At 40.1% G+C, this 22,881-nt stretch overlaps 1 protein-coding gene across 2 annotated transcripts in view; it reads left to right on the forward strand.

The window, feature by feature from the left end:
• atf6 (activating transcription factor 6) overlaps nt 1-22,881 on the forward strand; it is a 342,394-nt gene that overhangs the window by 66,556 nt on the left and 252,957 nt on the right. For both annotated transcript variants that reach the window (XM_059984870.1, XM_059984869.1), the window contains exon 7: nt 20,016-20,233. In XM_059984870.1, coding sequence (XP_059840853.1) covers nt 20,016-20,233 — 218 coding nt within the window. The remainder of the gene's footprint in view (nt 1-20,015; nt 20,234-22,881) is intronic.

Below are 22,881 nucleotides of genomic sequence, written 5' to 3' on the forward strand. Positions count from 1 at the left end.
CAATAACTACTAGTGTGCCTTGAAAAAGTATTCAGCCTGCACAATTATTTTCACATTTTTCTGGCTCATTTTCTAAATTTAAAAGATATTGAAGAAGAATTTTTTGAGCTAATCTACAGAACATTGTGCATCATTTCAAATCAAATGAAAAATTCCAAACTATTTTCTTTTATTTTCTTTTATTTAAAATTTATTTAACATGCCTGTCAACTAATTAATAAATATTAAAAACTAAAATTGTGAGACTGAAAAAGTATTCATCCCCTTTGTAATTACTACACTAACTTTCCTCTTGAACAATATACGTATTACCTTGCCAACTCACCCAATTTGTTGATGTAGAAAATTGGAGGAACACCTGTTTTCAATGAATTCATAAGTATAAATAATTGTGCTGTCTGTAAGATCCAACAGTATGGTAGATTTTCAACAGGTCAATCAAAAATGAAGCCAGGGACATGATAATTGAGAAGCTCAAATCTGGGGAAGGATAGGAAAAAAAGTAATTTTATTGATTGCTATTCGTATAGTGGAATTGCAGATTTTAGTTCCATACAAAACCTCTCAGATAAGAAAGCAGTTTGTGCATGTATTGATTTGGACAGATAAGAATCTCATAATATCCATGTCAGGATATGTTCATCTTTAGCACAAGCAAGATAAACCACTTACATTAATGTTAAATAGCATTGGTCATTGTCACCCTCCCTGTCATCAATATCCTGGAAGTCACTGTTGGGAAATGTAACAGGGCTATTCAAGTAAGTGACTATATCAGATGACAAGAAACCACTTCATGATTCACTAAAACTTTTCTGCTGTCAAAAAGACATAGATCAGGAATGTAATGGATGCTGCAGAGCTAACAACATATAGATCTCAATGCCATCTATGGTGAACACAAAGGAGAAAATCTGCAGATGCCAGAAACCCGAGCAACCCAGACACACAATGCTGGAGGAACTCAGAAGGCCTGAAATGTCAACTGTAATCTTTTCTGTAGATGCTGTCTGGCCTGCTGAGTTCTTCCAACATAATGTGTATGTTACTATTTATGGTATACGGTTTGCTTACGTGGCATCCTGTTTGCCACACTCAAATTTCACTTGTGAAACAGAATGGCTGTAGTACATAAACATCCACAGGATTTACTGAAGATCCCCACCCTTGTGACATCTGTCACCTGGAAGACCAAAGGCAGCAGATGCATGCAAGTACCATCACCTGGAAATTCCTTTACTACTCTCTGGCCTTGCTGTCTGGAAATCAGTTGCTGTTCTTCCACAGCTTCTAAAGCTGTCACTTAGAATTTCTGAGCAAACAACATTGTGGAAGTTTCTTCCGTGCCAGGACTGCTGTCCTTACAGTAGCATAAGCTTCCCAATGGAATTTGGGGGTTGTCAGTGTTGGCCTTGCCAGAGATGCCTGCACCTTGTCTAAATGTTTTAAAATAGGAATTATGACATAGTTCAGTCTGATCATAACAAAGGCATGGGGAAAAAAAAAGCTTCATCAGATGAAACCAGTCAAGGATGGAGCTGAGTTCTGCAAATAGGTGGTTTTAGTGACCAGAGAGATCAGTAATGGAGACTCACCTTGGTGCCAAATGTAGCATGCAGTTGTAAATAGTCTAGTTCAGCCTTGGAGAGTTGTGAAAGGTGTCAATGGTGATGGAATTTCCTTTGCAGAAGAGTGAAGGTGTTGGCTTTGGTGTTTAGTCTTCTAGGGGAAAAAATCTGCTGATGATAGATATAATTGACAATTTCAGAAAGGAAATGTTAATGGTAAAGCTGGTGCTGTCAGTATTTATTTGCGAACTGAAATGTTGTTTGATCTTGAGATACATCCTAGGCTGTGCTGGAACTCATTATCAGTGATGTAACCTGGGGTCATCAGATGTTTTCAGGTCTTTCAGCATCAGACACCCTTGCCCAGGTGACCCAGTCAGGAATGATCAGACCATTAGCCATGGGTCACATCTCTTGATCCATAGCCAACTGAAGACTGGCCCAGTAGAGTCCTCATAGCTCTTGTCTTCACAGCTCCAGTAATGCAAAGGAGAAAGTAGGTTCTGCAGAGAGAGCAGCAAGCAAAACCTGTACAACGCACCTCTACAGGCTCACATTGTGCCCTCCACCACTGTCTCTGGCACTGCTGTACCAGCTTCTGGTATTTAACCTGATGCTCAAATGCCTCCTCAATCCAGTTTTTCCAAAGAACTGTCAGTTCTACCATGACCTCTTGCTTTGAGGTTTTTGACACAGTAACCATGTCAGGCTTCAGTGATGATGATGTGATGAAGTCAGGGAACTTTATTTGCTACCTGCAATTAACTTTCAGTTGCCAGTCCGACACTGGTAAACAAGCCTGTTGGTGATCTGGGCTGAATTTCCAGCTTTGACAAAGGCAATGGGATTTTTGGGTTGGCGGAGGTGCCTACTGTTGTTAATAGTCGAGGAGATATTTTCTGCTACTGCCATCACCATCTGGTTATGGCACCAGTGGTAGTGGCTTTCTCATTAGGCCTTTGGGCAGCTGCTGAGGATGCATTCCAGGTTCCCTCTTCCAGAGCAGAGAGGACATGATAAGGCTTTGCTTTTGCCCCAAGCAAAAATGTTCTCTGGACTAGGCAGGATGTTATACACAGCCTGATCATGAACTTGATGAGCTGGGGTTCCAACTGCCAGAAATTAAACTAGGTGGTCATCTATTTCAGTGCACCCTCCTACCTTGTCCAAGCTCTTTGCTGTCCCATTCCTACCATCCTGATGGTATGCACTTCCTCAACTGCTGCCCACACCTCTTCCTTTCTCTGTCCCTGCCCTGAGACCTATCAGCCTCGCATGACCAGATGCCACTGTCCCTACTGGATCCCTGTGGCTCAGTAAAGATTCAGCAATCTCCACTGCATATCGAGCCTTCTGCACAAAACTACACTAGACTGTCTGTCTGGACCTCTGTGCTCTGTTCTCAAGACTTTGGAGCCATTGGAATCTCTGCACAGCAGCAATTCCCTTGTGTAGGAAACCATAAACTCTTTGTTCAGGCTACTGAAGGGAAGCTGCAGTTTATTCATCTTCCTGTACAGAGCTCAGGCTACATGGGAGGCCCAGCCATCTTCAAAGGTAGTGTTGATCTTTCTTTCAAAAGCCTCAGCTGTTGACAAGGGTGCCTTGCGTACCAGCATTGACCAGAGGATTCGAGGGAGGATGCCGTGTTGGTAGATTGGTATAACTGTGTTGGTTATAATTCTATTCTCGAGCCTGATGTGGTCATTCCTGAGGACACGCTCAATCTGAAGCAGTAGACTAGGATGAGGTCCTTTTATGTTCCTTGGAACACGATGTTGGTTCAATGTGATCTCCACCAGCTTTGTGTGGTAATAACCCATATACGTTGTCAAGGTGTAGCCATAGCACAACTAGGTCGCTCTTTCTTTCTGCACTTCACCGATCAGCTGGAAAACCATGCCTGTGGGTCCCAGGCATCCTGGCACTCTGGGAATGCCTCCTTGCTGTACAGATGTATCAATGTAATTATTTTTAAGAAGAAACTCAGACCAATAAGATCATAAAATATAGGAGAAGAATTAGGCCATATGGCCCATATTGTCTGCTCCATCACTCTACTGTGGCTGATCCATTCTTCCTCACAAACCCAGTCTCCTGCTCTCTTCCCATTTCCCTTCATGCCTGGACTGGTTAAGAACCTTATCATCCTCTGCTTTAAGTATACTCAATGACTTAGCCCCCACAGCCGCCTGTGGCAATGAATTCCACAGTCACCATTCTCTGACTAAAGAAATTCATCATCATCTCCATTCGAAAAGGACACCCCTCTATTCTGAGGCTGTGTCCTCATATTAGACTGCCCACCATAGCAAGCATCCTCTCCACATCCACTCTGTTGATATTCAGTAAGTTTCAATGAGGTCACCCCTCATTCTTCTGAATTCCATCAAATGCTCTTTGTTATTTCAACACACTATGTGAATCAGAATTTGGCAAGCTGTGTTGGGCCGAATAGCCTATTCTTGTCAAAAACTTCCTCATGTTCTAATATATGACAAGCTATTCAATCCTGGAATCATTTTCATGAACCTCCTTTGAATGCTATCCAATGTCAACACATCTTTTCTAAGATAAGGAGCTCAAAACTGCTACAATACTCTGTGAGGCCTCAAGAGTGCTTTCTAAAGACTCAACTGACTTTTATATTTTGTTATTTTGTCTATTTGGGTATTGATAGTGAATGATCAGCCATGTTCTTAGAATGGCGGTGCAGACTTGAGGGGCTGAATGGTCTACTTCTGCACCTATTGTCTATTGTCTATATTCTGGCCCTCTTGAAACTAATGCTAACATTACATTTGTCTTCCTCACCTCTGATTCAGCCTGCAAATTAACCTGCAGGGAATCCTGCACATCAACTCCCAAGTCCTTTTGTACCTCAAGAGTTTTGAATTGCCTCTTTGTTTAGAAAATAGACTACCCTTTTATTTTTCTCTGCCAAAGTTCATTACCACACTCTTCCTGACACTGTATTCATCTACCACTTCTTTGCCTATTCTCCTAATCTTTCTAAGTCCTTCTGTAGCCTCGAAGTACCTTACCCTCCACCTACCTTCATCCGCAAACTTGGCCACAAAGCTATTAATTCTGTCATCCAAATCATTGACATGTAACATTAAAAAGTCATCCCAACACAGACTCCTGTGGAACACCACCAGTCATCAGCAGCCGACCAGAAAAAGGCTCGCTTTATTCCCACTCTTTGCCTCCTGCCAATCAGCCAGTGCTTTATCCATGCTAGAATCATGATGGGAAATGATACTGAAAGATACTTTCCCTCCATACTGAGCAGTGAGGTGGATCTAAACTGCTCAATGTGCTTGGAGTTCTCCTCTTTGGGGATCCAGACTCCCTTTGCACACCTCCACGTGTCTGTGACCTTCCTCTTGTGCTAAGAAATACAATGTGATTTGGGATGATGGAGAGATCCTTGGGGATTTCAAAAGGTAAAGATTTGTGAGCAAGAAATAAATCATTGTAGAGAACCATTGTATGGACACGACTGGAATGAAATTTTTATTTTAAGAGCTACTATTGGTAGAATCCTGCTTTGAGGTAAACGAGAATCAATTTGGGAGACAAGGATTATGATCTTGGATATAGACAAATAGTTTGTAATAGTGCAGTTTTTTGAGGAGAATTAGAATAGTGATGGATTTGAAGAGGAGAGAGTAGATGTTTGCTAATATGAGCTTAGTGGGGTTAAGAAGCAAATGGTAGCTGTAGAGATGTCGTGATGAATGCGTGGCTTAAGGCAGGATCTGGTCAATCTGTTGTCCAAAGATGAGAGTCTGGAAGAGAGTATTATTAGTAGGGATGACCTGTTCTGTGATTTAACACAAGGAAGTGTTAGATATGACTTGTTTAATTCTTACATTAGACTTTTTGTTAGTTTCTATTTAGTTTAACAATTAATTATCTGCTTGAATTTTAAGTGTTTCTTGTATGCATATAACAGCTTAATATGCCTCTAGTAGCTATACAAAGTTTGATTCTGGAAGCTTCTCTTGGCACTACATTATTTGAATAAGAACTATCTCATTGGTTAACACTGAACTGCAAATTTGAATGGAATTTTCCTTATCTTTGTGTATAAAATAGCTGCGCAGCAAGGCGGCATAGCATCTTAGTTCTTCTGTCTGTCTCTTTGCTTGGCAGACCTCTATCACTGTCTGTTTCAATTTTTCTTTGTTCTGTCAACACTTAATCAAACAATTGTAAACAAGATGTTTTCTGGCTCTTTCCTGACTTGTGGAAGAACCTTGGATTAAAACGTGAATACAGCGGAAGTCAGATTATCACTTTAGGGTACGTGGGAAGGACGTTGGAATAACAGAGCTATTTGATTAGGAAACACTTAGAAGAATGATTGCCACAGCAGTGTAGTGGTTAGCGGGACACTATTATAGTTCGGGGTGTTGGAGTTCAGAGTTCAGTTCCAGCATCCTCTGTCAGGGGTCTCTGTACATCCTCTCCCTGGAATGTGTGGGTTTTCTCCAAGTTCCCAGGTTTCCTCCCACAGTCTAAAGACATAGTGGGTAGGTTAATTGGTCATTGGAAATTGTCTTGTAATTAGGTTTAGGTTAGGGTTAAATTGGGGTTGCTGGGCCGTGTGGCTAGAAGGGCCTATTTTGCTCCGCATTAATAAATAAGTAGATAAAGCAGAGAAAGTCAGTGGAAAGTTAGAAGTTTAGACTTCTAAAACAGCAGCAGAAGAATGGTAAAGTTTGCTCAGAAGGTTTTGTAAAGACTTGTTCAGTCATCAGACCCAAGAAGAAGGAGAGGATTATAAAGAGGACATGACATTAGAATGCATGCCAACCAAGTGAATAAGGTTCTGAAGCAAATGTTGTCTGCTTACATCTTGACCAGCATCCAAGACACGCATGTGAATGGACACAAGTAATACTAAAGTTTGAGATTCATCTTCTTGCGGGCATTCACAGTAACTACAAAGAAGCAATAGAATCAATGGAAAACTGAACACTAATTAAGACAAACAAAATGGCTAGCACGAGAGGGCACAGTCTTAAGATGCTTGAAAGTAGGTACAGAAGATGTCAGGGGTGTTTTTATGCAGAGTGTTGAGTGCGTGGAATGGGCTGCCAGTGACAGTGGTGGAGGTGGATACAATAGGGTCTTTTGAGAGATGCCTGGTTAGGTACATGGAGCTTAGAAAGATAGAGGGCTATGGGTAACCTTTGGTAATTTTTAAAGTGAGGACATGTTCGGCATAGCTTTGTGGGCCTAAGGGCCTGTATTGTGCTGTAGGTTTTCTGTGTTTTTATATTTCTAACCATTATGCAAAAGAACAGATTGTACAAATACAAAAGGTTTCAAGGGTACAATTTAATGTCAGAGAAATGCATACAATATACATCCTGAAATGCTTTTTCTTCGCAACCATCCACGAAAACAGAGGAGGTAAAAAACATAATAATAATAAACATTATTTGTTAATAATAATTATAAATATATATTTAATAATAATAAATAGTAGTTTTGGTCACCGAATTACAGGAAGGATATTAATAAGGTTGAAAGAGTGCAGAGAAGGTTTACAAGGACATTGCCGGGACTTGAGAAACTGAGTTACAGAGAAAGGTTGAATAGGTTAGGACTTTATTCCCTGTTGATAGAGGTATATAAAATTATGATGGGTATAGATAGAGTGAATGCAAGCAAGCTTTTTCCACTGAGGTTAGGGGAGAAAAAAAACAGAGGACGTAGGTTAAGGGTGAAGGGGAAAAAGTTTAAAGGGAACATGGGGGGGTCTTCTTCACACAAAGAGTGGTGGGAGTGTGGAATGAGCTGCTAGATGAAGTGATAAATGCGGGCTCACTTTTAACATTTGAGAAAAACTTGGACAGGTACACGGGTGAGAGGTGTATGGAGGGATGTGGTCCAGGTGCAGGTCAGTGGGACTAGGCAGAAAAATGATTCGGCATAGCCAAGAAGGGCCAAAAGGCCTGTTTCTATGCTGAAATGTTCTATGGTTCTATTGATAACATGAGTTGTAGAGTTGTTCGAAGTGAGTCCATTGGTTGTGGCCTCAGTTCAGTTTTGGGATGGTTGAAGTTATCCACTTTGGTTCAGGAGCCTAATAGTTCAGGGGTAATAAATGTTCCTGAACCTGGTGGTGTAGGACCTTAGGCTCCTGTACCTCCTTCCTGTTGCACCAATGAGAAGAGAGCTTGGCCTGGATGGTGGGGGTCCTTGATAATGGATGCTACTTTGCTGCGGCAGCTCTCATTGTAGACGTGCTGTTTGGTGGGAAGGGCTTTACCTGGAAGAAACCAGTGGAAAGGAGCTTGGGATAATAATACTAATAATTCTGTGTTGGAGTCTTCTTGTCTTTTCCAGCGAAATGTTGATCCTTCCACTCAGCTGTAGTGGTTTGTAAAGTGATGTAATAAACTGGCATATGAAAAGTGTTCTTCTGATGTATTATGCTAATGTAAATGCTTCATTATTTTCTCCAAATCTCTATTATGGTAAACCCAATCTTTGGAAATGTTTGAGACAATATTTGGATTGAGACACACTTGTATCAATGTTAGCAAAAAGAGCTCTTGCATTTATTAGGTTCTGACGTTGGTAGATATGGCAAAGGTGTTCTTCTCTTTTGGGTTCAGTGTTTGGAGAACAGAAATGAAGTCAAGGTTTCCTAAACCTGCATAAAAACAGGATGATGCTACCAAACATGAAACAACTAATTGATAGTTCTAAAGGTGAGAAATTTGACTAAAAACATTAATAATAACACATTTTCTGAAGTACATTCTGGTAAATTATTGCTGCAAATAATGAAAGCAAGTGAAGGCGAAGCAAATTCGAGGGATGAACCATGCTGATACGTTGCAGAATCAATGCAAATGGAGAGTGAGCCATTCAAACAGGAGAAGATGAGGCAAAAGAGTTCTGATGCCTGTACAACTGGCCCGGGTGCGATTACTTTGGGTGCTGAGCCGATTTGGAAAAATTGAAAGTGACTCAGGCTGGGCGGTGAAATCTGTGCCCAGAGCAAGTCGTAGGTGACATGTTCTAGGCCCAGAGCCTTTTGCTGCAGTGGTGCCCAGGTCCTAGTTCAAAGTACAATATGCTGTTTGGACACCTCAAACGCCAGCCCAGATAAAATGAAAAGAATGGGTGTTGGGATCGGAGGTGAGAGTTGAATTGGTTTGCTCTCCCGTGATACTCACTTCTCTCTCCGTGGTGCTGAAGCTATGAAGACTGCCCTGGCTGTGCCTGCTAATACGATGGACTTGGGCCTACTCCGGATTGCTCAGGGGTTCAGATTTAAGGACTCATTTTGTTTGAAATGTTGTTGCTTTCTTCTATTGTTTGTGTGCTTTATTTTCCCCCCTTTCTCTGTGTATCAGGTTTATTTTTTTTTAATTGGATACTTTCAAGTTTCTTGCTTTGTGGCTGCCTGTAGGTAAACAAATCTCAAGGTTGTATATTTTATGCATTCTTTGATAATAAATGTACTTTGAAACAGAAGGATTAAACAATGAAAGGTGAAATGGCTGGTAAAAATGTGCCAAGTTAGGCTCTCCGAAATTGTAGGATGAATTTCATAAACACGTAAATTGAGTTTTAACATGACTGTGGGAAAATGTTTACTTTATGGTGGAATAATGGTAATTTGCAGAAGTAAGGGAGGCAAGAGATGCCAGGAGCACCCTCAGCAGGAGCTGAATTATGCTGACAACCCAGGGAGGGAGGGCCAACGAAGTCTGGAGTAAGAGAAATGCCAGAGACCTGAATGCTGGACTAATTCCAGATTGTAGGATTCGTTGTATAGATGACTTGACTCGTGGTCGGTGTGCCCTGATTTAGAGGAATACACATTTCTCATAGTTGAAAGAGGCACTAATACGAGGTGTTAATGAGTACTGCCTTTTTAAACAATTTTGGCCAAGAGAGTTGAATAAACAATTCCAGGCAAGTTCATATTGTTGTAAAAGGAGCTGCAACCTCAAGCACTATAGGATGCAGGATTTGTGTGTTCACTTACAAAATTCTAGTTAAAGAATTCATTGGAATGGGCTGGCTGGAGCCTTTCAAGATGTCTCTGAGATACTGTAGTTGTGATGTTATATTAATTCTCTGAGAGGAAGTAGCACATCATGTGCACACATTCGGGAAGGAATATTCCCAATGCGACTGAAGCTGCTCTGATGTTCTCTGGTCAAAGTGAAGCCATTAACAGAAGCAAAATGCCAATTGCTGATTACTACCTCTCTGGTTGCTCATCCATTGACAACCATAATACCACTGTATCCCTGGGATGTGAGTAGCACCTGGTACAGTGTACTCTGCCTTCACATTAAGGGGGAAAAAGTTCTTGAGGAGGAGGAAGACAGTGAGCAACGGATTAAAAAAGGAGTGAATGACTGGAAGAGGTAATGTGGCCATAAACACAAAATGATTTTTAAAAAACTGATATTTGTTTTCTGGCATCAGAATTTACAAACTAAATACTGCCCTGGCATTGAGATGTAAAAGCCTTCCAGAAACATTCCCAATCTACTTCAGAGGTTCGGCAATCTTTGAGCAATACGCTGAAGTTCTCACAAACCTCAACTCTACTGCTTGCTGTTTGGAGAATGCACTACATCAAGTGGTAGTGGGCAGCTGGCCCATTACTGACCCCCTGGGTAGCATAGCTGCCCTTTACTGAGAGGACTCTTGCTCTAAATGTGTGAAGTACTGAGATTTCAATTTGAGAAGCCATCTTGAGAGTTTATTGGTGTCTGAAGGATTCAGCTGAAGTTGCTGAGATGAGAAAACTTAATGTGTACTTCAACTTCACAAGTTACTAAATAATTTTGGAACACAGTCAAGTTCCTTTGTACAGGATGGTCATTTGAGATTGTACCCGGGGATGAAAAATTATTGATGTGCGAAAGAAAACAGAACTGAAAATTCATTCAGATAAGATTGATTCATGCTACTGGCTTTGGCTTTGACTTTGAAATAGCAGATAGTTTGAGTATATGCAGTTATTATAATCCATATTACTATTGTGGACAGTCTTGTAAAAGTTTTAATTGGAAAAAATATTTAAAATGTCTGAAAATGTTATCAACCATGTGATAATGGAATCTAGAATAGGATTGTTATTTGAACTAGTAAAATATTTATCAAAATTAACTTGTACAGTGACAAAATGAACAAAAGAGCCACTAATATTATGCAATTGTCATAAACATGATCCAATCAAACAGGAGATCTCAATATTGTATATGATTATTGTTCTAGTACCAATCAAATATATTTTGTTGTCAATTTAGATGAAGCAAGGGATTTTTATTCCTGCCTTTCTTTCCAAAGCAAGTACGTTAAGCAGAACATTATCTTTAAAAAATTATGTCCTTGGAAAGACAAAAGAAATACAGAAAATTTGTATTGCTTATCTGCAAGATAGTAAAATTGATACTGTGGCAATTGAGGGAATGCAGAGAAGCAGCAGAACAGAATCTGAACAAATCAACAAATGCTTACTACCTTGCGTTTTCTTTAAAATAATGGATCTACTTTTTCCAGGGTAGACCAAACTAAAAATTCCCTTTGTAGGCGGGTCAATATCCCACCTAACCCCCAAAAATGGCAAAAAACTGTTTTATGATCGTTCATTGTATTATTCGACATGGAGAACAACATATCAAAAGTTGGACAATTTTGACACCACAAATGACATCAAAAATCAAGATGGCCACCAGCAGAAAAATGTCAAAAATCTGACTATAGTGTTCTTGTGCAATGTGTTGAAACTCTGACTAAATACCAAGTTAAACCGAACCCAATGAAGCCAGAGTCGCAGTAAGATTAACCGTTTACTATTCACTCTTCCACATTAACATATGGTGAAGACTGTTGATAAAATAATACAAAATATACACAGTGTCTATTTCCTTCCTGGCATCACATTTACATCATAAATACTTGTAAAAGTAAAACTACAATGAACTATATTACATTAAAGTCTCATTAAAGTACAACATACAGGCAGAATCTGCTTATGCCATCAATAGTTTTAGATAGACCCCAACACAAACTTTCCAGCAATGCTTTCAATAGCACAAGAAAATAAACCTCATCATCAACTGTCATTTCTTTTAACAGAATCAGTGTTAACATTTTTACTTCAACATATCGACTGTCATATGAACTTACGGCGTTGCTTCTGTGATGTTTCTTAGTGGCTAGAAAAGGACTTCTACCTTCCTGTTGCTCCAAACCGGAACTTACCCACAAGACGCAGCGAAACCAGGTGTGACATCATCACATGCTGTGATACATCACAGATAATGAATTTACCTTCAACAACTGCAACATAGTTATCAACATTTAACTTTAACTAGAATATAGTTACAAACGAATTATTTAAAGTGGAAATGTAATATTAAATAAATGCCTTAAGGGCAACACACTGACTGATAACCATCAAACTGCAAGTTTTTTAAACCTGATGTTTTAATGAATGCTCTTTTCACCAATGTTTTTCAAATAACAGTAGTTCCTGGAATTAAAGTTGCATTTGTACTGACGTCATCAATGACGTCATCAAGGGGTAACTCTGGTATTAAGTACTGATGTCATGACACATAATATGCTACCTTATGGTTTATCAGATGCAGTTATGCTCATCATCCTCTTCTATCTGGCTCATTTGTCATATTGTCACAGTTGCTATCTTGGCAATGCCCACATGCGCTGGTGCATTCCAGCCCATGCTTTCTGCAGGTACATTTTAGCGTATTGTACCCTCCCAAACAGTTGCAGAGAATCATCTGAATAAATGCCTCTGGAGCAGGTCTTTTGTCTGTCATCACTTGTATGAGTTTTCCCCTTCCACCCTCCATCCCCACTCGGATGGCTGCATTACATCACTACAGCCCATCCACTCCATAACCTGGTAGTAAGTCTGCAGGGAGTGAAATTTACAGGCTGAGGTTGTTGGTGGCAGTCTTTCAGGTGTGATGAAAGTTTTAGCGCTGGCAACTTTGTTGCAGAGCATATTGTATCTGATAGATGCCAGGGAGTCATTCTGATTTCCATTGAACAACGCCACCATTGCCCTACAGCTATTGGTTTCCACAACTTCCTGAATTTGCTTTGGTGAGCAGAACACTTCCGAACAGCCTCTGATTCCCTTTTCTTTTTTGATGACTTTTTGAAACCCCGACTTCTTTCCAATCCCAAATACTCTGGATGTTGAGTTGCATCAGTAAAGGCATGGAGAAACAATAGATCATTACAAGCTGCTTCTCTGAGTATCTGCTTAAGGACCTTGATATTGTAGGCATTTGATTTTGCCTTGTCGAAGCGGAGATAGAATTTGGTGCCGTTTGTTACCACTACATGGTAGAGAGCAAGAGTACGAGGAGATCTGTGTCTTCTCCAACGAGGGTGGTAGATTTGAAAGCAGACATTGTGACGGCTGCTTTTGCGATCTCAACGTCGGCATCTCCTTCAGTTTGAATCACTTCGCAGCCTCTCTGTCGCAAAAGTTCCATGATGAACTGGATAATTTCCTGCTTGCTTGCCTCATTTGACAAGAAATCCTTTTTTCCAACAAACTTTGTCTCCCCGTAATGTTCACCTTGTTTGCATTCAAATTTCTACTTCGCTGATGAGTACAGTCCTTTATGCTTGACCGAACCCCATAACCATCAAACAGTACAGTGGCTCTGGCATAGTGTTTCACAGTGAATGAGACGTAGTCATGTGCAGTTGAACTGTAGGTGCACCCGGGGTCCATTTTAAGCGGTGCAGAAGTGATCCCCCATCTAGAACATAGTGATCTGTCACTGGGACTGTCTATGTGACAGCATTGTCAGATTTGGAGGTGACATAGTTCTTTATCGCTTCTGCCAGTTGTGGCTTATCTGACTGGCACAGGATGTTCTTTGCTTCAAACAAAGACATCGGATATGGACAGAGTTCATTGTTCATCACTTTGTCTAGCTGGAGGTCACCTGTCTGTGACACAACTAGGGACCTCTGGAATACAACACTGGATCTATGGTACAATCTTCAGTAACTTTGACTGCCCTGCTGGATGCTAGTGTCTTGACTTTCAACTCCTTTTGTGCAAATACGAGAAAACAGAGTGTCCGTCCATCTTCCTAACTGTCATTTCCTATTGCGTACAGGTCGTGTACATTGACATCCTCATTTGCATAAACCCCTGTGATGATGTTGCGCAATGATTTATCATCCAAAAGTGGCATGAAACAGTCCAGTTTTGCTGTGATTTTTTTCAAGGTCAGCCTCATCTCTACTCACGGTGGAGGTAGACAACTCCTTCTGTTGTTCACCTGTTGTGTAGCTATTCGCAGTCAGTTCTTGCATGGCAAGGCTGTAAGAGGATGTCACAGTGGAAGACATAGTCCAAACTGCTCTCTGGTGCTCTGACATTCCACTTAGTCGCGTTAGGCCCCCTTGGCTTTTCAGTGAGCGCATTAGTGTCTGTTCTATCACAAGATCAAAGCCAAGGCCAGCCCAGTGCTGGCTGCTGTGTCTGATTACATGGAAACCAGATTGGAACTTCTGATAAACCTCAGGGTTGTCATCTTCCAATGCTCCATCTTCTGGAGATAGAGACGAGCCGACTTCAGATAATTCGGATGGCCAGAGGCGAATATCAGCAAGCAAGCTGAGATGGCACTGAGATGCATCTCCCATGATCCCATTCGATCGGCTGCAACAAGTGCCCTAGCAATCCCTACCATGTGCTGGTAGTTGACCCACAGTGTGCTGGTTTTGGAGGTCCCTGCCAGTTTATCCTTTATGAGAGTTACAGTTATGTCAATCCTGTGAATGCAATCTGATTTCAACAATGACTCTAAGTCACTTGCACCAGTCTCCATCAACGTGTACTGTCTCTCAAGTTCCTCCAATTGGTCTTAAAAACCAGGGTCATCCTCCATGATTTTAGCAACAATCTGACGTGTAAGACTCTGATCCACCAGCAGTTGCCCACAAAATGCTCGTTGCATCGCCTTTCCGCTCATCATATGTACAACGGCATTTTCACCATACACCATTTCCAGGATCTCCTTAAGTCCACTGCCATCCATCAAAGTTCCGATGGCACCCAACAAATTCATGAAGGTATGGAAGCTCCCAAGCAACAACACCACATTCCTGATCAGGCTATCATCTGGAACAGCATTCGCTATCTCAGAAGCCTTCCAAAACAGCGGTTGATTGAAGGTAATGATAGCCAGCATGTTGTGTCATATGACGTCATGAAATAATAGTTCATAGTTCTGGCGATAAAAGACACCCTGCTGCTATTCCCATTCACATTTTATACCACAATTATGGCACTACCATTGTTAGAAACAGTGAAATTTTGCAAAATAAGACAGACATGGGTTCGATTCTTTTCATTGACAGCCAATTCTTTTAACGTCAGACTTTTTTTACTTTCCTGTGCTCCATTTCTGTCCAACTTTTGATATAAATACAAAGTACACTGCAGATTCTGTGGTCAAATCAACACGTACAAACAAGCTGGAGGAACTCAGCAGGTCGGGCAGCATCCATGGAAACGAGCAGTCAGCATTTCGGGTCGAAACCCTTCGTCAGGTCTCGATGAAGGGTTCTGATGAAGGGTCTCGGCCGGACACGTTGACTGTTCGTTTTAAGTTTTTCTAGTCTAACTACACAAATGTGCACTTTTACAGCGAGATTCGACACCAAACATATCACTTGTTTTCGGTAGATGTGTCCTGCGCGTGTGCAGAAGAAGGAGATTCGCCGAAATGTCCATTTCAATGTGGATAGAGATATTTTTTAAAACACATAGTGTGGACGCCTATCGTTTTTACGCAAAACCGGTGTTTTCAAAATTATTCAGTCTAGTGTGGATGTAGCCTAAAAGCCCCTTGGTGTTAAGAGTATAAATTAATCAATTTTCAGCTGACAAAAATTTACATTTTATGTTGAATATGTCAGTAATATCCAAAGGTTGAGAATTGGGAATGAATGCACGTCTCATGGGGTTCCCCTGGCTTCCTATAGGAAATTGATTTGAACAACCTTTGTATGTTAGAAGTAATTTCAAGTTATGAAATATTGCATACAGAAAATCTGAAGACAATGGCTCTCCAGAGACTTTAAAATTTTGGTAGATGCATCATTGTCTTTCAAGTTTGTTCTTAACTGCTGAAGATCCACCCATTGACAAAGAATACTCGGGTCCAAATTTTTAAAGAATTGAGACTGGGCTTAATCTGGCATGCATTTGCAAACATTGGTCAAATTAGATGGGATTATAAGAATGGTATAACACCATATCACAAAATGTTTCACTTCTCTTTTTCTTTAGTATGTGGGAAACTGTAATGTGAAAGTGTAGGAGGTAATCATGGGAAAGAGAGCAGACATTCAAGTCCAAATTTGTACCAAGACCTGTAGCTCAAGAAAATAAACCAGAGGAAATGGAAGTATGGATTAATTCTGAAGTATGAATACAGGCACAACTACTGCATATTAAGAAATAGTTAAAATTGAGAGACAAGTAACATTATTAATGAAAATAAATAACACCAGAAAAATGAATAAATTAATTGTAGCATAGATGCTAAGGTACTTGAACTAGTGCTTTGGTTGTTGACATCGGTTCTCAATTAGTAATGATGTTGAAATACATATGTAATAATGGAAACAAGAAAAAGATAAAAACAGGAAATACTGTTGCCCATGATAAACTTTCATTATTTTTAAATAACATATGTTAATAATAGTGGGAAGGTTAAATTTATGTTCCACGGAGCTGTATGTCTTGAGTAGTTAAAGAATGAGTCCCTGGAATGGGTTTTTATTGGAGCATTGTCATTTAAAACTGACCAAGTAACTGTTCTTACAATTCAACTATTATGAGTATCTTGGAAATATCTACAGATTTTTTTTTGTTTTAGCCTGCACCAAAAATGGAGTGCTTCAGTAGCGTCAGCACAGCACTGTGAAGCTCAGGGTGTCAGAATTCAGAGTTCGGAGTACAATCCCAGCATACTCTAAGGAGTTTGTATGTCCTTCCCTTGAAATGCAGGGTTTTCCTTCCGGGTGCTCTGGTTTCCTTCAATGGCCCAAGAAGGTTAATTGGTTATTGTAAATTGTCCTTTGATGAGGCTAGGGTTAAATTGGGGGTTGCTGGCAGTGCAGCTCAAAGGGCCTTATTTTTAAATAAATGTCTTCCTGTTTACAGGAATGATATATTGGCAAATTTGTAAAAGTGTTTTGTTTGTCATCAACATTTCATCCTTTATTGTAGGCTTATGATTTGAGATTGGATCAGAATTCAATAAAACTATGTCATGCAGGCAAGTATGATCTTCATCCAGATATTTAAAACAAAATCTCATCTGATTCGGAGCACTCAGTTAGATTTTCAGGCTCTGAGGTTGAATCTTCAATTTGTGTTGTGTTAAAGAATATCAACTGGTGATGTGATGATCAATATTTTTTTCTGCTGATTTAAGTGTGGGTTAAATAATTGACAGATAAATGAGGGAAATGCCATTTTATTCACGTGCTTATGATTCTGTGAAGTTTGTGGTTAAAAGCTATCTATTTCACATCCCTTACTGGGAAAAGATATATGTGACTCCAGACCCAATCTAAAACGTTGACTCTTTACTGCCTTTAATTCTTCATAAACTATTGAATTATAGCAAAGAAATTTTGTTAAAATTGAATGAGAATAAAACCAAAGTCACTTCCAGCCAGTTAGCCTTGCAGAATACTCCTTGTGAATATTTCAAATATAAATTGGGAGAACTATTCCACAAGAAATTGTGCAACAGCCTGACATATTCGAACTAGCAGAATTGTATGTGACAGAGAACCTGTCAGGTTTGCCTTGCCCCTCCAACAGGACAAACTTGTCAAAGGTGACCCTATGGATTATATCAGGTTACAACCCTGGCATCATAAAGTTGCTTTTAACTTGGCGACTGACTGTTGCATCTCAGAAAAGACTATTTCTTGAATAAATTGTTCAGTGGTGGTATAGGTCAGCTACCTGTCTGGCTGTCCAACACCTTTTAATCTCATGTGGAAATTAATACTGCAGCCTTGTTAAAAAGTGTGCCCTCATTTGAGATATAGGGGGCGAATTGGAATGCAATGTACAATTAAATAATTTAGCTGATAAAAGATTATGAAACTAAAGTACATTTTGTTCCTAATAGTTCCATAACAAACTCATTAAGTTTGTTCCCCCCTTCTGCTTTCCGCAGGGATCACTCCCTACGCAACTCCCTTGTCCACTCGTCCCCCCCCATCCCTCCCCACCGATCTCCCTCCTGGCACTTATCCTTGCAAGCAGAACAAGTGCTACACCTGCCCTTACACTTCCTCCCTCACCACCATTCAGGGCCCCAGACAGTCCTTCCAGGTGAGGCAACACTTCACCTGTGAGTCAGCTGGTGTGGTATACTGCGTCTGGTGCTCCCAGTGTGGCCTTTTATATATTAGTGAGACCCGACGCAGACTGGGAGATCGTTTCGCTGAACACCTATGCTCGGTCTGCCAGAGAAAGCAGGATCTCCCAGTGGCCACACATTTTAATTCCACGTCCCATTCCCATTCTAATATGTCTATCCATGGCTGCCTCTACTGTCAAGATGAATCCAAACTCAGGTTGGAGGAACAACACCTTATATACCGGCTGGGTAGCCGCCAACCTGATGGCATGAACATTGACTTCTCTAACTTCCGTTAATGCCCCTCCTCCACTTCTTACCCCATCCCTGACATATTTAGTTGTTTGATTTTTTTTCTCTCTCTCTGCCCATCACTCTGCCTGTTCTCCATCTCCCTCTGGTGCTTCCCCCGCCCTCCCCCTTTCTTTCTCCCGAGGCCTCCCGTCCCATGATCCTTTCCCTTCTCCAGCTCTGTATCACTTTCGCCAATCACCTGTCTGGCTCTCAGCTTCACCCCACCCCCTCCAGTCTTCTCCTATCATTTCGCATTTCCCCCTCCCCCCACTACTTTCAAATCCCTTACTATCTTTCCTGTCTGTTAGCCCTGACAAAGGGTCTCGGCCCGAAACGTCGACAGTGCTTCTCCTTATAGATGCTGCCTGGCCTGCTGTGTTCCACCAACATTTTGTGTGTGTTGTTTGAATTTCCAGCATCTGCAGATTTCCTCGTGTTTGCCCTTTAAACTCATTAAGTCTTATTTTTTGAGCTAATGCGCCATTGAAGTGATAGAACATAGAACAGTACAACACAGGATGTTGTGCTGAATTAATTAAGCTAATGATGACTGATTACGCAATTTCTTTCTGCTTGGACATGGTCCATATCCTTGTATTCTTTGCATGTCTAAGAGCCTCTTAAATGCTTATACAGCTTAAGTACCTTAATTTTCAGAGATGGACCTTTATTGCTGCCCTAAATGCCTGTGATGTAATGGATAGTAGGTAACTATTAGAATCAGCTTTATCATCACCGGCACATGACGTGACACTTGTTAACTTAGCAGCAGCAGTTCAATGCAATACATAATCTACCAGAGGAAAGAAATTAATAATAAATAAACAAATCAATTACATGTATTGAATAGGTTAAAAAACATGCAAAAACAGAAATACTGTATATTAAAAAGAAGTGAGGTCGCGTCCAAGGGTTCAATGTCCATTTAGGAATCAGATGGCAGAGGGGAAGAACCTGTTCCTGAATCACTGAGTGTGTGCCTTCAGGCTTCTGTACCTCCTACCTGATAGTAAGAGTGAGAAAAGGGCATGCCCTGGGTGCTGGAGGTCCTCAATAATGGACGCTGCCTTTCTGAGACACCACTCCCTGAAGATGTCCTTATTTTTAAATAAAAACATTTTGATGTGGAATAAACATAGATTTTCACTTAAAATGTACACCCTGTTGAAAGTTTTGTGCTGTCTAGTATCAGGCAGAGGGCCTTTTGTAATGATTTACTTGGAAATATTTGAGAGGATTTATTAGCAGTAATTTTGCACTTTTTGGATTCTTTCTGGAAATGTACACCCTGAACAATTTTTGTAGTTAATGCAGCCATGTCTATCAAAATAATACAGTATGTTTGAGCCCTACCTCATCATGCTTAAGTATGTATCAGATACGTAGTTAATCTTAGGTGCCTTGCACTGTAACTGGTATTTATTGTTTTGGATTGTGAGTACAGCTTCATGTCTTGGATAAAAAAAACTCTCAGCTACTGTTCAAAAAATCATTTGCAAAAATGCTGTGTTTTTCACTTTTTTGGATTATTTAATTTGGAAGATTTGTTTTAATCTTCATTTTGTACTAGCCTTGATTCTGTTCAGTTTAAATATTTTATGATTGAGATCTCCTTCCTGAATCCATCAAAATGAACTTAAGGATGAAATTGGTACGTCATATAATTGCACTGATCTGATGACATTCTTTGCTATGCTTTCTCTAGGTCACCCTGTAGTGGTTTCTCAGCCTCCAGTCGTGCAGCTTCAACCACAAAGTGTTCTTAATTCCCACCCCATTATAAATGTGGATGGAGGAACCAGTACCATGGGTACAGTACCAGTGAGAATACTGACAAATAACAACAGCTGCATTATGAATGAAAAATCTCCATTGACAAAAACAGTTATTTCAGCATCCACACATAGTGATAAGAAGCAAGATGTAAGTTTCACTTTCTTGTCTATTTTTTATGCTTCATGATGTCCCAAGCGGGCTGTTTTCTGAGTAACTGACTGCCCTGATTAACTGATGGCCCAATTAACTGGAATCCCCTGTATTTTATATTGTATCTTTGTTCTGAAAATGTCAGTATTTCTGTTAATGTTTCCTTTAATTTGGCAATATATCATAAAACATTTAAAAATAATCTCATGGAAGTAGAGAAATTGGTCATGGAATCAAGAAAAAAAAAGTCAATATGCAATTTTATGTTTCATTAGTGACAGTGATGTGAACTTTTTCCTTTTGAACCTTTTCTGCAAGTCCAACTTGAATTTGTGTTTGCAAGCCAACTAAACAGTTTATATTCGGGAAAAGCCTGATGTTTAAGGGCTCATTTGTGTGACATCAATTTTAGATTCAAATTCAGTCCAGACTGCTGGTTGTCCTGCTAACCCTGCCATTATAAATGCAGGGAAGGGATCTTGGATTGTGAAATTATTGTGCTACTTTATGCACGAGTGGCCAGTTCAGATGTGAAAAGTTAGAGTTAATGTTTATTCCAATCATTTCCATCTTTCCACCTAGCAGAGTATTTAAAGGTTTGAGTAAATGTTCAGTTACACATTTGGGTGCCATATTTCTCTAATTCTTTGATGTCGTGCTTCTGACACCAAAGGCGAGACGCTAAACAACTGGAAGCCAGTATGTGTCTTGAAACGTTCTTTGCATAAGTGTTCTTGGAAGGGGACTTGTCTAAAAGTGTGGGTTGATTATCCAGGAGAGGTGGAAACATTTTTTTTCTCTATTGGACATGATTAATTACTGATCAGGAAACAATTAAATATTTGAAAGCTAGAAACATTAGGTAGTGTTAGGGTAGGCATTAAGTGAGACAAACCAGATGATGGATAGATGTTGTAACTATATTCTGATTTTGAATTTTGAGGCAGATGGAATGGATCAAGTTGTTTCAGTTGGTTGTGTAGATTCTCCGATCTACTTGTTATGTAATTGCTACTAGGCAGTGCTGCTCATGTGAATGACTTGCCTTTTGTCCGAACATTTTAAGACCATTTCTAAACTATATCTTCTAAGCTTAATTCTAACCTTTAATAATCCAAAGGTACCATCCTTGCAATTTTGTATTGAAACCTCTAAGAATGTGACATATTATCATTTGATCTCTAATGAAAAACAATGGAACATAAAGTCAGTTTCCTTTCTAATCTTTCACTTTTTCAGTACCATGTAGTATTTTGAAATGCAGTGACTGATCATTATATAAAAGTGGCATTGAGTTCAAAAATCTATTTGTAAAGCATTGACATGATTATTTCAACTCTGCACTAGAATTTTATTGGCCTCATATAATATTTTTCAACTGTGTTGCCCTTGAGGAGGGACCAAGTAAAGCTACTTCCAAGGTCACAGAAGCAATGATAGGTGATAGAGACAAATGTCACACAAGAAATTGAGGGATAGATGTTAACAAGAATTATTATCACTAATATAAATGATACCCCATTAAACATAAAACATGAAATGTGGTGTTTTGCAGCAGTAGTGAGTGCAAGACATAAAAATTACCTGGTTCCACAAATAAATGGTGCAAAAGACAAAGTTGAGATCATGGTTTATGGACTGTTCAGAAATTCGAATGGTAGAAGGGCAGAAGATGTTCTTGGAACATTGATCATGGGTCCTCAGGCTCCTGTAGCTCCTCCGGTTGTAGTATCATGTTGCAGGTATGTCCTGAATGGTGAGGGTCTTTAATGGTTATGTTTAATAGGGTAACATTTAGAAAAAGTGATTATGCAGATAGAACTCTTTTCTCAAGTATTTATCACTGTTGGAAAAGCTTGCAGTTAGAAACATCAAGAAGAGGGTGCATTTTCTAAATTTAAGTATGTAGATATATTTTCATTATGTTGTTTATGAGTTCTCACGTCTTTAAGTTATTTCAACACCAAAATCTTGATTATGGAGCAAAGTTAGAGGACGCACAAGCATCAAGAAAGCAGGCAAAAGTCCTTTTAAAGTGGAGGGAGGAGTTTACACCTCTCTTGTTATCTAGCCTGTAAGTAATTAGAGCTGGAATTACTGCGGCTGCTAGCTCCGGACTTGCTCCAGTTGATCCTCGTTAAAGGATTTAAAGTGTACTCATTCCAGTTATAGGGCTTTGAAAAAGTCCTCTGTTGTTATTTTTCATCACTACCTCCTCGAGTCGGGAGTGGGTAATTTGCGTGCCTGCTGCCTATTACAGTTTGAATGAACTTGGCCTTTTCTCCTTGGAGTGACGGAGGATGAGAGGTGACTTGATAGAAGTGTATAAGATGATGAGAGGCATTGATCGTGTGGATAGTCAGTGGCTTTGTCCCAGGGCTGAATTAGCTAACACGAGAGGGCACAGGTTTAAGGTGCTTGGAAGTAGATACAGAAGAGATGTCAGGGTAAGGTTTTTTTATGCAAAGAGTGGTGAGTGTGTGGAATAGGCTGTCGGTAACGGTGGTGGAGGCGGATACAATTGGGTCTTTTAAGAGACTCTTGGATAGGTACATGGAGCTTAGTAAAATAGAGGGCTAGGGTAACCCTTGGTAATTTCTAAAGTAAGTACATGTTCAACACAGCATTGTGGGCAGAAAGGCCTG

This window comes from Hypanus sabinus, chromosome 11, assembly GCF_030144855.1.
Source record: "Hypanus sabinus isolate sHypSab1 chromosome 11, sHypSab1.hap1, whole genome shotgun sequence".
In the NCBI taxonomy this organism is placed as follows: Eukaryota; Metazoa; Chordata; class Chondrichthyes; order Myliobatiformes; family Dasyatidae; genus Hypanus; species Hypanus sabinus.